This window comes from Ammodytes marinus, assembly GCF_949987685.1.
Source record: "Ammodytes marinus genome assembly, chromosome: 7".
Taxonomy (NCBI): domain Eukaryota; kingdom Metazoa; phylum Chordata; class Actinopteri; order Uranoscopiformes; family Ammodytidae; genus Ammodytes; species Ammodytes marinus.
In genome coordinates this window covers 7,605,154-7,621,267 of record NC_137211.1, presented here as the reverse complement: position 1 = coordinate 7,621,267, position 16,114 = coordinate 7,605,154, and the positions used below count along the sequence as shown (strand labels likewise).

The window sequence follows — 16,114 nt, the reverse complement described above, 5'->3', positions numbered from 1 at the left end:
TAACTCAGTTTTATTTCCAATAAGCTCTCATCAGGTCCTCTCTTGGGAACATTTTAAAATATGTAAACTTACATTATTTTAACCAGGGTGCAAGGAAAAGATTAATGGCCACGTTCATTATAATTCCCTTTTCACAATTCCCACAAACTGTATCACGAAACTTCTCATCCATTTAGGAACAGAATTCAACACAAGGTACATTTTCTGTAAATAGTTTAATATTAAATAAAAAAGAGACTCCCATATAAAAAAGAAAGCTACAGTCCACAATTTAATCGTATTTTTAAACATAAGTATTGAAAGCAAGGGGTAGAATGAGAAAAATACTTAATTACAATTCCCAGAAAAATTCACAATTCATTGTTTTTTCTCTCTTGTCTCTTTCTCTAACAATATAAAATCAAAATAAAACACATTAACTGTACATATGTACAAATTTCCAAGTGTAGAAATTGCATAATCTGCTTTCTTTTTCACTTCCTTTATTCTTTTTTTATTTTTAAATACAGCTAGAGATGCCAGTACTCTTGGGGCGGGGCAATGTGTGGAGGAGCGCTCAAACAGTGATATGAGGTGACACAGGGTGGACATTACTCCAAATCCACGGTAACACACGGACTCAACAGATCCAAGACATCCCTTGCTCTCTGTGTTTAAATTTCCAGCCATTCATTCAACCAATCAAAAAGGACACAGTGTACTGTGCTGCACTTTGTATGAACTCATGATTCCTGCATATGTTCCGTTTTAAAAATTTAAAACATCTTCCAGACACTTGTCTCGTGGCTGGGGGAGTGAAAGTGAGAGATCGGGTGCGTGTTAAGTCAACGGATATTAAATAATCTCCATCACACCACAGCTACACGCAATTCTTCACAGCAACAAAATACACCACATGTGAAATGCAAGGTGTTTCTACATTGTTCCAGATTCCAGATTTGTTGAGGAACCTTTGCAAACGTCATAAGCCGGATGTTGTCGGGTGAACTTAATTTTCCTGATCTGTTGAGGTGCCCTGACGTGTTAGGACATGATTCAAAGAGTTGTACAAAATAACTTTAGTTTATACACTTATTAGTGATGTACAAACCAATAAGGAATATCTCGCAGGACATAAGGAATCAACAGGGTTATTTCCATTACATTTTTAGTGTGACAACTAGTGAATGATGTAAACTTCCAAAGCAACCCGATTCATTGACGCACACAATATTTTCCTTGGCTTGTTCCATGTAAAAGGTTATTTTATATTGTGAAAGAAAAGTTAACCCTCAAGTATGTTCCTTCTTATTTTTTCTTCCAGCACCTTCTGAACAACTTTCTGAAATACCACTGCTGCAAAGAGCCCTTCATCTTACAAACAGACAGGGTCTTGTTTACTAAAAGGGAAAATAAATTCAATAAACGGTCAGACAGTGAGGGGCTCAGCAATAGCACCAACACACACACACATAAAAAGACACACACTTCCACACACGTACAGACACACTTCCAACAGAGAGCATTGTTCAAGTAGATGGGCTTTATCCTGACTCACAGTTACACACTGATGAGAAGAAAACAGTACTCTTGTTTTTTTTTGTGTTTTCTCATTGATATAATTCTAACAACAACCATATTTAAGTGATCTGATCACAAATTCAAGCAACCATTATTCTGTGATCTAGACCAAAGTGAAGACGTAAGAGAAAAAGCATCCACAAAAATGTCTCTTAATTTTCTTTTTCACTTTTTATAAATTAACTTTTCAGACTAGATCTCTCCTATGCATTTCTTTTTTCCATAGTGGTTTCCATAACAATGGTTGACATGACAATGGCATAATATTAGTGCAGTTGAATTAGAAAAAGAAAAAAAGGTCTACGCAGTGGTGATGGGAGGGGAAAGAGAGGGTCGCCTTTGATTGGTGAACAGCTCTGACTCACAGCTCCCTCCACCAATCACTGCCTCTGAGACCTGGCGCCTCGCCGCCTCCTGCCGCGGACTGACCTCTCAGGCTTCAGCAGTGCTGCCTGCAATAGGAAACAGAGAAGGAGGAATTACAGTCATGTCAGCCTGATCCCTTTCCAGCCTCTTAGTGGTGGAACAATTTTAACACAGCAGGCACGTTGGAACAAAAACTTAAGCAAAGCCTTCAAATACCATTTATTTTCCATCCTTCACAATAAAATAAGTGTGCCGTGTTGGAGACAGTAAACTTCCTCTCAAACTAACACAAATTCAGTGTATTGGTTTGTGAGTAACAAAGAGGGAGCTGGGTCTTACCGTGGCCTTAGTTTCTTCTAGTGCTGTAGCGTCCATGTCTCTGAAGTCTTCTAACACATTCTGTAGCCTGATGCATAAAGAAGTGACAAACCCATTAGTATTTAACATAGCATGCTACAGCCAAGTTTACTTGATGGTACAGTCGTTAGGAAACATCAGAAAAAGCATGTTTAATGAACAGCACATTATAGTGCAAGGTCTTACAACTGGAGATTACTTAGATTTTTGCTGGAAATCTATTTATTCCCTTTCTGAGAAAAAACCTGTTAAAAAGACATCTTACGTTTGTTTCCTTTTCCTTCCTCTTCTGGCTCCACCTGCTGATCCAACTTGATCCTTGGAAGGTAGAATTAGAAATTGTATTACAAAATTATCATTATGAAATCCAATGCAGGCATCAGTGGCATCAACATGCAGGCAATTCTGGTGTGTAAGTGGGATGATTTTTTCAGCCCTCAATTGTATAAAAAAATTCTTATTTTAAAGAAACAGACCTAAGTACATACCCTTCCCTGTTCGGTGTGCAGCAATGTCCCAGCTGTCTCCTCATTGGCCCTCCCACTGCATCCATCCCTGGGACTGAGGTAGCCCGCATGGGAAAGATTCCCCTGCCTATCCACGCCTGCCTCCACATAGGGGCACACAGCTGCAGAAGGCCCTGTATAGTCTGTCTTAGCCTCCTCCAAGTATATGGGCGGCTGAGGAGGCTCGTGGTGAGAATGTCCCTCTACCATGAGCCGTTTTCTCTGTAAGGGTGATGTAGACCCGTCCTCAGTGGACTTGGGCGTCCCCTGGGCTGGGGAATGGGCAGCAGCTTCTAGGCTGAGACGAGATAAGTCTGGGTTGCGGAGAGAACAGGCCCGGCGTGGGCTGAGGGAGACGGGGGCACTTGCCTGGGGCAGAGTTGGAATAGGGGTGGATGGGATATGGTGCTCCATAGGGAAAGAAACCGGCGGTAAGGCACAGAAGGGTGAAGTGGGGTCAGATGGCCCCATGTGGGCCCTGTCTTCCTGCTCTTTAGCACTGACTTGAAGGAAGGAGGTATAAATCGTGTCCATGAAAGAGGTGTAGGGGTCTATGACAGACCTGCACCCAGATTCCCGCTGTGGGGTCGGGGTGTGTTCTCGGGGAGCGGCCGGAGCAGGACGGGGACTAGGAACCACTTCAGGAGCCATCTGACTGGCTGGAATGTCTTCCTGCTGGGCAGGGCTGTGTGTTCCCTGCAACGACACTGGCTTCTCTCCATCTGAGGGTGGTGCAAGATTTAGCTGGAGGGAAAAAAAATAAAAAGTTGGGGAAACTAATTAACACTATGTGAACCCATTATAAATGTTAGGCAACAAACAATGTCTCTTCTCACTGATTCCAAAGCAAACTATCCACACTTCCTGGAATACACATATTGTAACAAGCTACAGACTATACAATTCTAAAGTTTTTTGTGCACAGATCCAGACCTTCAGCATCTTCTCTGATACTTGCATGTATATAAATGTTTGTTAATATGTATCAGACACAATGATATAATAGCTGTTGACTGCTACTTTTGGTCCACTTTTACACAAGATACTTGAGCCAAATACTGAAGATCCTGGTTCAAAACTTAAAATGTCTTAAGCTTGGTTTACAGTTCATTATACATTAAAGTTGAACTTGTGAATATGCAGTTTTTAAAACTGGAACTTCCACTAGAGTGAGGAGGTCTCACTCTATTGGACCTGCAAAAACAGTCCAACTCTCCACTCAAATCTGTACTGTTTTCTTCACTCATTGCTTGCCGAGAACACTGCAACCAACAGCCAAGTTTAATATCTGGCTGTCAACAATCTTTATAAGCGACAAACGCTCATATTTATCTACCTCAGGCCATTTTAACCAGCAAAACCTTCGACACAGCCTTTTGCATATGAGAAAGAGAGTTAGAATCAGAGTTTAGTGAATACTTGTAGAGTTATCTGCCAATCCTGGTGTCAGAACCCAAGAGTCACTCAACCCGGTGGGCACATTCAACTTCTTTTATTTTCAGCAAAATGCTTACAGTCACAAATGATGGAAGTGCTGTAGTGCTAGCAGGGTGAGGTCGACAAAATACAGTAGAGTACAGAAAGGAGAGGATCCGATCTGTATCAGCTTTATTTTAGCAGATAACAATTCTTCAAAGTAGCCCAGTTCTACTCGGGTAACAATCTTTAGGATTGCAGGGCTCAACGCTAAGGTTTTTTTTCACTTGCCCGGTCGGGCAAGTGGGTCTGAATTCTACTTGCCCAAAGTAAATTTTTACTGGCCCCTATATAAAAATGTTTTTATTAGAGGTGTACAAATATTTGTTATATTCGCTCTTTATTTACAATGTATAAACACATCATGGACAGTGTTATAGATGAGTTAAGGATCATACTGAAAGTGGAGGCTATTATTCAAATATTATTTGAGTTGGAACATTTGTAATTTTTTAGTTTCTTAACCGACAATAACTGCAAATGAGATGTGTTTTATGCAAAAAAAACATTGGTCACACAAATGTTTTTTTCTTGTACCTTATTCTTTTTACAACAGCAACTCTTTAAAACTTTTTTCTGTAAGACATTTTTTTAGGCCTACAACAATCTGTTTTAAAAAAAATTTGTTATTATTATTATTCAAAATCTTAACTTTTGGCTAAGGACAGGCTGTTTTGAACACTTTTCCAATAGCCTAGTATCAAGCTTCCACTGCCTCCTGGTATGTGAAGTGACATCTCTGGTCCATTTAGAGATGTTCCTCTGCTAACTGTTGCTGATGTTTGTGTTGACCTGCACACATTAAACTGGTAGTAGGCTACTAGCAGCAGAGCTAACGTTAGCATCCTAACTAAACTACTACTAGATTCACTTTGGATGCATTTAAAAAACGCGGATATTTTTGCTGCTTTTCAGATGGCTGGGGTCTACTTATTTAGGCCTACTCGTTGGCTTTTGTACTTTCTGTCACACCAACGTAACGCGTGTAGTTCTCTTTCCTATCTCTCTGACTGTGTGTGAGTGTGTGTGAGACGCGCACCAGTTTTTTGCCGAGATCTGCGTGTGTGTGTCATGGGTGTGTGTGTGTGTGTGTTTCGGTGGTGGAGCCCCGCCCCCCATCACTAAACGGAGCACAGGAGAGAGATGCAACGCAGCAGACACAACTACTCGCACATAAATTAGATAAGTAACATAGGCCTAAGCGTTTATTTAATAATGAGCACCAGTTATATGAAAAAATACCGTGGATAGATGAATTTTATTTGGCGCTATAAAAAAATAAAAATATTATTATTATAATTTTTTTTCAATAATTTCGGAAAAACTCCAGGTTGCCCGTTCGGGCAAGTGGGTTGTCATAGTTACTGGCCCGACGTGGCGTTTTACTTGCCCTGGGATGTCGGGCAATCCTTATTGTTGAGCCCTGGATTGTCTGAAGAAATGTATAGTTTAAAAAAAAAAATCACAGTTGCATCTGTAATAACAGCCTTGTTCAGGTGGCAACACCTTGATATGCTTTATCCAATAGCTCCATGCCAGCTACCTACCTGCATGTTGTTGAGCAAGTTGATGGCTCCATCAGGACCCTGCAGAAGCGGCATGCCCAAAGCAGAGGTCTGGACAGGGGGCAGGAGGAGGGAACCAGCTCCAATCCCCAAAAGGTTATGGAGGCTTGTGATGGCAGAAAGATCTCCTACAAAAGACACATTTCATAGAAGCAGTGAAACAATGGCTTACAGAATGCCTGTTTAAAAGTTGAAATACTGGGGAAAGTGGCCAGCAAACACTTTTGTTAGAATAATTTCATTGTTCCTTAAGTACTGAATTAAATCTCGAGTAAGAAGGGTCGGCCCTTACTCACCTAATAAAGCAGGGTTAAGCAAAGTGGGCAGTAATTGTTGAAGGATGGGATTGTCCTTTCCTTGTAGAGATAGGGGGATGAGGGTGTCAACACCAGCATCAGTAGATACCTGGAGAGTAGAGTAGAGTAGAGTAGAAACGAGACCAGACAAATGCTTTCACCCTTTCTAAATGTAATAATAAGTACATAAGATTGACTGACTAATCAGCCCAAAAAATCGATGTAGCTTAAGAAGGGCTTAATTTGAAAACAGTTTAGAGAAAAATTCATAGCAGCAAAGGAAACCATCAATGGCGTTTTAAGAGGAAATCAGCAACCAACCAATACAGGGAAACTATGGAGCAGTTAAGGAAATTAGCCAATAGGTTTTTCTAGGGAAACTACGACGTGCTTAGAGGAAATAGCTATAGAAGATAGGGGAGCCTACCTGAGGTTGGTTATGTTGGGTTTGCTGTGTAGGGGCTAAATGGGTGTGGGGAGGCGGGTGGAGCTCTGCTGAGCTCAGGGCGGCTGTGAGCAAGGCAGGGTTGAGGGGCAGGAAGGCTGCATGGGGAGGAGGAAGACCAGCAGGAAGGAGCAGGGACTGCAGGGCTTGGAGAGAGGCCTCAGATCCTGGAGGAATGGGGAGAAGGCTCTGGGCCACCTCCAACAGCCCCGGGCCTGTTAGGAGGCCTGAGGTCTTATCCAGGGTGAGGCCCTCCATCTGGTGTGTCTGCTGGAGAGGAACTTCCAAGCTGACCTGGCTCAGTTGACCCAGTCCAGTTAGAGGTAACAAAGATGCCTGATGTTGCCCGAGCAACAATGACGCCATAAGCAGAGCCTGCAGGCTAGGTTTTTCAGTTAGCCCTAAATCAGCTTCCTGTCCTGGGGTAGGGGTCGAGGCAGGGGCCGGGAGCGGGTTCAGCAGGCCCAAAAGGCTCAGAGGAAGCTCCCCTTGAGCACCACTCAACAAGGGCAACAAGGGAAACAGAGGATTGTTGTTCATCTGTTGTTGCTTGGGTTGTTGATCCTGGTTTTGCTGTTGGGTCTCTTGTTGCATCAGTAACTGCTGCTGCTGCTCTGATTGCTGCTGCTCAGACAGATTCTGTGGTGGATGTAGCGTAGCATTGGCAGGGGGTATCTGTGCATTTTGCCCTCCCAACCACAGACCTCCTAGGGGCAAAGAGGCCAGGACTGCAGGGTCCAGCAGGGATGGTAGACCTCCTGTGGATGACAGCAGCTGAAGCAGCTGCTCTTGGTTCATGAAGGGGAAAGCCTCTGCCAGAGGGGAGGGAGTGGTAGAGTCACCTACAGTTGAAGGTGCGTGAGGACTGTGATTATCCCCCAGACGAGAGGAGATAGTGGGTCCCGGGCTGGCGGCTGCTGGAGGTTTGGTCGCTATGGAGAGCCTGGGGTCCAAAAATCTATGATCCTCATGTCCTGTGGGAGACAAGAATTGTTCACATCTGTTTTAGCTGACTTAGCAAACATTGAACAACATGTTATACAAGCTTGAGCTGGGGTCTATGCAGTAGTTTATACAGGATTAAATTTGGGTGGCTGAATTTGCACTGATAGTTGGCTACAAAACGGCATTATATTTACAAGCAAGCAATAATACATAAATTAATATGTGCACTAAGCTTTGTTTCGACTGAGCAGTACAGTTCAGTTTGGTATGGAACAGTAACCCTAGGTTTGGCTTGAGTTTCCACTGCCGACAGTACCCTTACATGGTAGGCAGGGTATATGCATTGAGGGCGTTAGCCACCGCCAGAGCTTTTCAATGGCATAGATAGGGGGTATTGTTGTGTGTGTAGTTTTAATCCCCCTGTCGCACGGAAATTACGAATACGATCATATGTAAAGCCTGATTTAAAGAGTAGTAGTTTATATTAATAGTTCATACAAATCAGACATAAACAAGCATTATACAGGACCTTTTTCAGTATATTGCAAAGCCCAACAAACCATTTTACTTCAATATGTGTTCAAAGGTTAAGGTTAGAGCACACACTTCAGACTGAAAACTATGCTCACCTGCAGAGGGATTTGCTTGGGAAGACATGACAACATCAGCGGTACGTTCGGAGGGGCAGCCCTCCCCCTGGGGCCCAGTGGAAGATGCTGCGAGAAGGGCCAGGACATGGTTGCTCAGATCAAGAGGCTTCGGGGAGCTTGGTATCGCCATAGGAACACTGCCTTGAGAATGACTCAGGTCCACAGATGTAGATATGCTGTTACTACCCATCTCCGTTGCCACGGTGCCCTGTGGTGAGGCTTCCCGCAATAGCGTCTGGGAAAAAGAGTCTTTCGAAGGATTGTGATAATCAGTTGGGTGATGTCCGTCTGAGGAAGTCGGGGACTGAGATGGGCTGCGGCTGTGTAAAGCTAAGTTGGAGTTGGACAGCCCTCTAGAATGATAATGTCTCTGTAGAGGACTTGATTTAGTGGACTGAGGGTGTGAAGGAGACTGCACTGATCTGAACTTAGAGGAAGAGGGAGAAAGCGGCTGGGACACAGACGTTAGAGGATTAGTGTTACTGTTTCGGCGCGGCGACGGCGACGGCGTCTGTGTGTGCCTGATGTTAGTATGAGGGGCGGGAGAAGAAGGGGACAGTCTGGAGCTGGGTTTATTAGTGTGTCCCCCTCCTTCCACAGACACAGAGCCCGTCTGAGCTGAGGCGATGGCCTGCGCATTCTGAACACTGAGCAGGTGCAACAGGGCGGACAGGGGCTGGGTTGGAGGATCTAAACTGAGGGGTGAAGGTGCCACGCCCGTAGTGTAATCCAGAGCCTCGGTTTGTCGAGGAGGCCTGGAGAGGTGTGCTATTTGTCGGGGGGCAGCGGCGAGCCTTCGTGTCTGCCCGGGGAGGAGATGATGATGGTGGGTTTCTAACATGACAGCGGTCTGGTTCTGCACAGCTGAGGTAGAGGAGGAGGAGGATAGGTTGATAACTGTTGCTGACGCAGCGTCTCCTGGCGGGGTCTTCCGCGGCCCATTAGGCTGCTGGGTGTCTCTCAGCATGCTGAGCACTGTGGGAGATCGCCGCTGCCTCTTCCTGTGCGACGCATTGCGCTCTGTTGTCGGAGGCGGGTGGGGCAAGGAGGAAGCCAGGGCTTGGCCCAGAGAGTGGGATGGAGGGAAGAGGACGGAGGAGGCTAGGGGGGGCCTAGTAGAAGCTATAGAGGAGGGAGGGTGGCTGTTATGTAAAGTGCTGTTTGTTACCTTAGACGACTGCTGCTGCTGCTGCTGCTGCTGCTGCTGCGCCTCTTTCAAGACCTCCAGAGAAGAGGGCAAGCTTGCTGCGTTGCCGGTCGCATTTGAGCTCTGGCCCTGGGTTAGCTGGTTAGCCAGCTGAGCCTTGGCGGCTGCAGAGAGCAGGCTGCTCGCGGGGAAAGAGGCTGGGTGTGGCGGCCTGCTCTGATGGCTATGGTGGTGGTGGTGATGGTTAAGAAATGGCCCCAGAGGTAAACTAGAAGGCCCCGCAGAGTTCAAACCAAAATTCGGTGGAGGTCCTGAGCTGGGAGTCGGACTCATGGTGCTCTTTGAGGGCTTCAAGGAGAGAGCAAGAGGGTTGCTGCTACTACTTTGGTTGGTCAGTAAAGTGGGGCTAGTGGGGATGAGGAGATGGTGGTTATTAGTGCTGCTGTTGCCTGAGTTCTTAAACCTCTCCAAGATGTCCTCCAGCTTGTACTTGGGGAAATGGGGACTGGGGTTTGGGGAGCCACTGGACAGAGGGGAGTGTGGAGAAGAAGAGGTGGATTTCCTCCTTTGTGACAAGTTACTTCCCATCAGTCCTCCTCCCTGATCAGACAGAGAGGACGGAGAGGCTGAAGGGTGGCGGGAGCGCTGGTGAGGAGACACACAGTTCATGTTGTGGACAGAGGGAGAGAGAGAGGGAGATGGAGAGAGCGGGGAGCCACCAACAATGACACCCGGAGGAGGGTGAGTGTGAGTCTGTGCTCCTCTTCCCATGGTCATAGGGGAAGAAGAGGGTGGAGGGGAAGGGAGGGGCCCCAGACGTGGAGAACCTGGAGTCTCCGGGGTCTTGGGTGTTCTTCGACCTTGACTGGGGGTCCGGGGTGACCTCTGAGCGGGACTGTAAGCCGGGAATGATGAGCTGGGGGAAGAGGCTGGGACAGGAGGAGGAGGGTGGTTGTGGTGAAGCCTTCTCAAAGCCTCCAGGGGATGGTGGGAGTTTGTGCCTGCGTGAAGGACAGAGGAGCAACCATTGTAGGGGTAAACAAACTGGTGGGGGGATTTGGGGCTGGCACAGGGGTTGGGGTAGTGGAGGTTGCTGTGGGGTCGAGCTGGAGCCGGGTGCAGTTTAGGATAGTAAACGGCATGGTCCTCGTCTTCGTGGCTGTCCATGCCACCGCTCATATCTGAAAGCGGACACACACAAAAAACATTTACTAAATGGTTGTTACTTTAATATGAGAGCATTACTTACTTTCATAAAGAGTCTTGTATACAGTCTATAAAACAGAATGAACATTCAAACAGGGGAGCTATTCTCATACCAACAGTAGATCAAGCGAAAAACTGGAGACAAAGAGACTATCCATACTGAATCTGAAACCAAAACATTCCTGTGATATTGATCAGCATCTGTTAAGTAAATCTGTAGAACTAAGTATTTAAAAAAAATCTTATTAGAAAGATTTCTTTAGGGTTTATAGTTAACTGATTTACCTGGATGATGGAGGTTGGCAAAGGGCAGTTGTGAGGCCTGCATACTCCGACACAGTGCAGCCATCGCCACCACTTTCCTGCGGTGGTTACACAGTTTGGTCATGTCCTGCTCTGCTTTGCCTAATGGCTGGCTGTGCTGCTCCACCTTCACTCCCAAAGTGAAGTTGAAAACCTGCAGAATAGTAGATAAAAGAGGATTAGACAACACTAAGAGAGAACTTAAGTAGGGCCCTATGATTTCCGCGATAACGCAATATTTTGGTGAAATTCAATTTCCAAGGCAAAGGGAAACAACACGGTTGAAGTAGAACTAGGGAGGAATTTTGGTTTGGCGACATCTAAAGACCAATATACTGCCGTGAAAAGTAGAGCCTGGCTGCAGTAACGGTAATGTAACACACGGCGCCAAACCCCTGTCACAAATCTGTCTATTCAATGTTTACTTATTAATTTATCCATACACGTAACTCTTGACATGTACATAACTTAATTTATTGTTAATAATATGGTCTGTTTATAAATTCGGCATATGATTAAAGCATCTAAAAGCACGTAATCATGTTAAACGTTTACTGTTTTTAAGTTATTAATGCCACTCGCTCCCGCAGATACACAGCACAGGGAGGTCTTATATTCAGCCATTGCTTAAGGGAGTGTTGTATTATGGAACGTAATTCCAGTCTCAACAATGTTTCCTACACGCAATTATAACTCTAGCGTCTACAGCCCGTTGTTTTCATGTAGTGTAACTTGTGTAATGTGTTACATTATTCAGCTGTTGTCGTAATGTCGGCTAACGCTGATGCTAATGATAACTAGCTCTCCGTCGCACAACAGACACTCATTCTGATGATGAAATGAGTGTTAATTGTAAAAAAAACAGAAATCATGAGATTAAAATGGAAAAAACTGAATTTGTGAAAAAAAATTATGGAATTTGGAAAAAAATAAAATGGATTTTATAGGGCCCTACTTAAGTGCAAAGTATTTCATTAGACTTCTATTTTTAAATCTTATTTGCAACATGTCGACATTATTTGAAAACCTTGCAATACAAACAACATGTATCAATCTCAGTGTCTGAACAATACACCAGTAAAACAAAGCCACCGCACTGGTCAATTGAGTTTGAAGAGGTTAAACGAACATCATCATGCGGTTAAAATATCTGTATAAACGCACATAGTAACTTAACACTGATAACTCAAAAAGAGCAAATAATATACCTTATGGATGATGAGTGGACACTCAAGACCACATTTGCAGGTTCCATCGGTCACCAGATAGGTCTTGACCTCGTCCAGTGAGGACAGGGCAGTGCCACTGGGACTAGAGAGAGAAGACCGGGACAAACTGTAACAGCAAACTCAAAGCAAACTGAAAAGATGTGAACAAAGATATCTTCAAAGCACAACAAAGTTCAAAGTCTCAAAGCTGATCACTCATTGTAATACCCTTATTTAATTCAATTCTAATCAAGGTCATCTGAAATGCATATAGATTTTTTGATTTCTCTTTAAATCCTCCTGAAATCTAAATTAAGAACAGATTATATAATACAGCCCTTAAACGTTCAGCTAGAATGAGAAATACCTCTCAAAACTGAACAACTAAGGTCAAGTGAAAAAGAAAAGATGCAATACAGCCCAGATTTTTTTTAAATATTTGCCTATTTAAAAACAAACATTATACAGTTTAGGATTTCAACGTGATTGTCATCCTCTTTTATGTATTTCTGCAGAAACTGTTTACTTACCTTGCTAGTTAAAAATTAGTTAGATGACAAATCCAGATTGTATCATACACAAACTGCTTAAACATTGTCACTATCCATCTCATTATTAATCACTTTCTTTCAATAGGCAGGGATCCTGATCCATTATGCAACTGTCAAACAAAACCATGGAAGCCCCAGTCGTCTATGGGTTAATATCTCTCTAAATACATTGGCAAAACTAACATTCCCATTTCTCCAGAATAAAATGTTAAGCTCACACATATACATGTATACAGAAATACAACTGCATATGCTATTTGTATTCAACTGAACCAGCTCAGCCAACCCACCTGACATAGATCACCCGTCCTCCCTCCGCTCTCCTTTGCCAGCCGATGGGGACATGTATTGCAGTGGTGTGGACCCCATCCTTGTCCCCACTTACAGTCTCACTGCCTCCCATCATTTTGTAGCTACAGCCTGCCAGCACCTTGGAAAAGCAGTAATAATAAAAATAAAAACTTTAACCCCACAACATTAAGTTAAATGTGTTTAAAAGATCCATCTTTTTTTTATTAACACGTCACATATTAAAGATTCCTTTTGCTGGAAAATCATTGTTCTGTATTTGAAAAGTCCACATCATGGTCTAATTGTCAAGAGAGGTTTATTTTAAAGGCCAGGACACACCGGCCAGATAATCGCCGTCTTAGTGTCGGTAGGGGGTCGGGACACGAATCTGTTTGGTGTGTGCCGTGACGTCGGCCGACGTAGAGGTAGTCGGGCTTGTTTTGCGCCGATTGAACATGTTCAATCGGCGGCCGACCGTCTTTCATTTGGAGCAATTTGATTGGTGGAGGGCTAGCGAATCAGTGAAGCCCGGAAGTGAGGCGGGTAGCACAAACAGCTAACAACAGCTAGCCATCGTTTTAATGTGTTTGTTCGTTTCGTTTTGCGAGTACTCACATGCATCAACCCTTGTTGACTGCTCGACTCCATGCTCGACACTCTCTGCTAAAAATTGTGCTCTTATGGTCCATAAATATAAATACGTATTTCTATCTATGTTTATGCTCTAGAGAGATGTCCCATCATTTCCGGCTTTCGTATTTTTTCGGGCCACAATACAGATTAGCGCCGCCTGCTGTTGTGCAAGCGCAGAGCGTACGGAAAATAAGCAGTCGTCTCGGTGTGTTTAATGGCCGCGACGGAAAGACTGGAGCTTCCTGAAACGGCGACTCCAGTTTTTGGGTAGTCGGAACGTGTCGGACTGGTGTGTCCTGGCCTTAAAAGCCCAACGTCAGCAAAGGCTCCCAACCACAGAATATACTCCAAACCCAGCGCAACAGCATAACACAAAGAAATATGTATGAATATGTCAAAGAGAAAATTGTGTATTGTGTGTATTTGTCCGAAAGAATAATAAATAAATAAATGAACAGCAATATTTGTTTGTTGTTTGTTATTAGTGCAGTTTGTTGTGCCTCATCATGAGTCGCTAAAAAAGTAAACATTGCATGCATAAAATGGATGAAGGAACGAGGAAGTCAAGGTTCTAATTAAAGCAACCTGTATGCCAAATGTGTGAGCCACATTCATCTGATTACACTAAACATTATAAAAATACAACTTTGGTACCACGAGGAAATCATCTTGAGTTTAAAGGAAATTGAGGAATGCATAAAATAAGGGCTGATAATTAAATAACTTTCAGTATTTTAATAAGATACAGAGATTTCATTTTCCAGCTGTCTTCTTACGTTCCTTAAATCTCAGGACTGAGGATAATTCAAGCCTATGCAGAATTGTGTAATTTTTTTGTTTTATAATGTAGGCCAATTGTATATTCTATGTGATGTTAAGCATCTTTGAGTGACCTCCAAAAAAGCGCTATATAAATCTTATCAATTATTATTATTATTATTATTGTCATAACTTAATAACAAATTAACTTATCACCACTGCTCGTGGACATGGCAAAATATCAAAGTATAATAATAAAAAACGAATAACCGAAACATATATTTGGATTACCTTGTCATCTTTGGGAAGCCAGGATCTGTTTTGGCTAAGGTATCCACTGTCCAATGTACATGCTGGTGGGTGAGAAGCACACAGACTGCCGGACAACCTGACTTGATGCCCAAACTGCTGGACTTTCCTCAGCTAGGAGGCAGATCCTCAGTTTCAAGGATGACTCCAGCAGATGTAGCGGTATATTGTATTTTTCAGTTCACATCAGAGTAGGCTCTTGAATGAAGATGGAGCGCCTGCAAAAGAGAGGCGGAGAATGATTATGTAATCTGACAGGGAGAGCCAGGGTTAATAACTGATGTAATAAACATTTTCCTGCCACTGATGTGATCCGAGCCTACTTGAAATAAATGATTACAACTGATGCATTTCCCTGTCGAAAAGAATACAACTTCAGAGAAAACTGCGGCTACTTTGAAGTGGGAGGGTGTGTTTGGATAGGCCCGTGGTTTACTGGATGTGTAGCCACAATATAGGCAGCTGCAACACAGACGTTAACATGTAAGCGAACTGAAAGGAGCTTGAAACAAAATATTTATGCGAGTCGTAGCTGAGATAAAGTCGACACATCTGCAGTGTGCAGCTATGGAAAAAATATGTAACTAAATACACAACTAATACACGACAGGCTAGCAGCTAGGCTAACAGCTAAGCTAGCAGGCTACCCTACTTTGTACTATGTTGTCGTGACAGCTGTCAGGCGCACAAAACACTCCGATGCAAAACTCTTGCGCGTTAGCTACGGTAACAAGAAACAAGCCAAGCACAATACTGCTTCCCAATAAAATAAACTGTATGCATGTAATGACCATTAGTGACAGCCGTAAGCTATGGTCGATGTTAGCAGGACCTATCAACCTTTCTATGCGCCAGGGTCTGTGTTGGCGAAGTTTTGGAGTCTTCGCTCTCCAGGCTCGCGGGAGAATCAGGACTTAGCTGGCTAGCTAACGGACTAGCCAGAGAATGTTTTGGAAACGGCTGATACTTTAATAAATAACCGGAAAATAAATAATTCTGCCATTCAAATCGCGTATTACCGCGACCCATCAGCTCTCAGCGTTTATGCAACGTCTCCCAGCACGATTTAAAAACAAAGGGCAATAACGCTTCATTTTACTGCGCCTTGGATCTCGGGGCTAACGCTAGCAGCTAGGCTAGCAGAGCTAACTGGCTGAAATTTACTTGATTGTGGAGGGTCCCAACAAAACTGAATGATGTCCCGCTCCCGGCGCACAGTTATCCAGCCGTCGCTTTGGTCTCCGCTCTGCCAAACCGTCTCGCTTTCAAGTGTATTCCGACAACCATTACGAGCGATGTAATCCCAAATTCACAGTTTCCCACTGTTTTTTTTTTTTTTCTTACAGATTCCGAGCAAAAAAAATAATGGAGTTTTCTGTCGGGCATGCGCAGTCGGTGCTCAGGGAGTATTGTACCCGACATGCACCGGGACCTTTGTAGTGTTCCAGACAGACATCAGTGCGGAGCTCCTTGATAGAGGACATGATAATGATAATAGTGACGGGCACGAGTTATATGCATATGTCTGCAGGTCACAATGA

General features: G+C 43.9%; 1 protein-coding gene across 2 annotated transcripts; it reads right to left on the bottom strand.

Moving 5' to 3' along the window:
* Nucleotides 1-212: 212 nt before the first annotated feature.
* mbd6 (methyl-CpG binding domain protein 6) lies at nucleotides 213-15,906 on the bottom strand. Of its 2 annotated transcripts, none has more exons than XM_080031153.1 (13): nucleotides 15,738-15,906; nucleotides 14,556-14,791; nucleotides 12,872-13,011; nucleotides 12,031-12,133; nucleotides 10,805-10,976; nucleotides 8,146-10,494; nucleotides 6,554-7,545; nucleotides 6,127-6,235; nucleotides 5,813-5,958; nucleotides 2,772-3,533; nucleotides 2,549-2,601; nucleotides 2,266-2,332; nucleotides 213-2,012 (listed from the first exon to the last, which is right to left on the bottom strand). In XM_080031153.1, the coding sequence occupies exons 3-13, from the start codon at nucleotides 12,985-12,987 to the stop codon at nucleotides 1,941-1,943; spliced, it is 4,941 nt and encodes a 1,646-aa protein (XP_079887279.1). In that variant the 5' UTR covers nucleotides 12,988-13,011; nucleotides 14,556-14,791; nucleotides 15,738-15,906; the 3' UTR covers nucleotides 213-1,940. The 2 variants fall into 2 exon arrangements, with proteins under 2 accessions (XP_079887279.1, XP_079887280.1); XM_080031154.1 differs by having other exon boundaries at nucleotides 12,872-13,001.
* Between the last annotated feature and the right edge of the window lie 208 nt (nucleotides 15,907-16,114).

Coding starts and splice junctions, on each gene's coding strand:
- mbd6 (XM_080031153.1), bottom strand. CDS start 12,987: ATGATGGGAGGCAGTGAGACTGTAAGTGGGGACAAGGATGGGGTCCAC. Junction 10,977..12,030: donor GTCCACTCATCATCCATAAG/GTATATTATTTG, acceptor ACTATTCTGCAG/GTTTTCAACTTCACTTTGGG. Junction 7,546..8,145: donor CCAAGCAAATCCCTCTGCAG/GTGAGCATAGTT, acceptor TGTCTCCCACAG/GACATGAGGATCATAGATTT.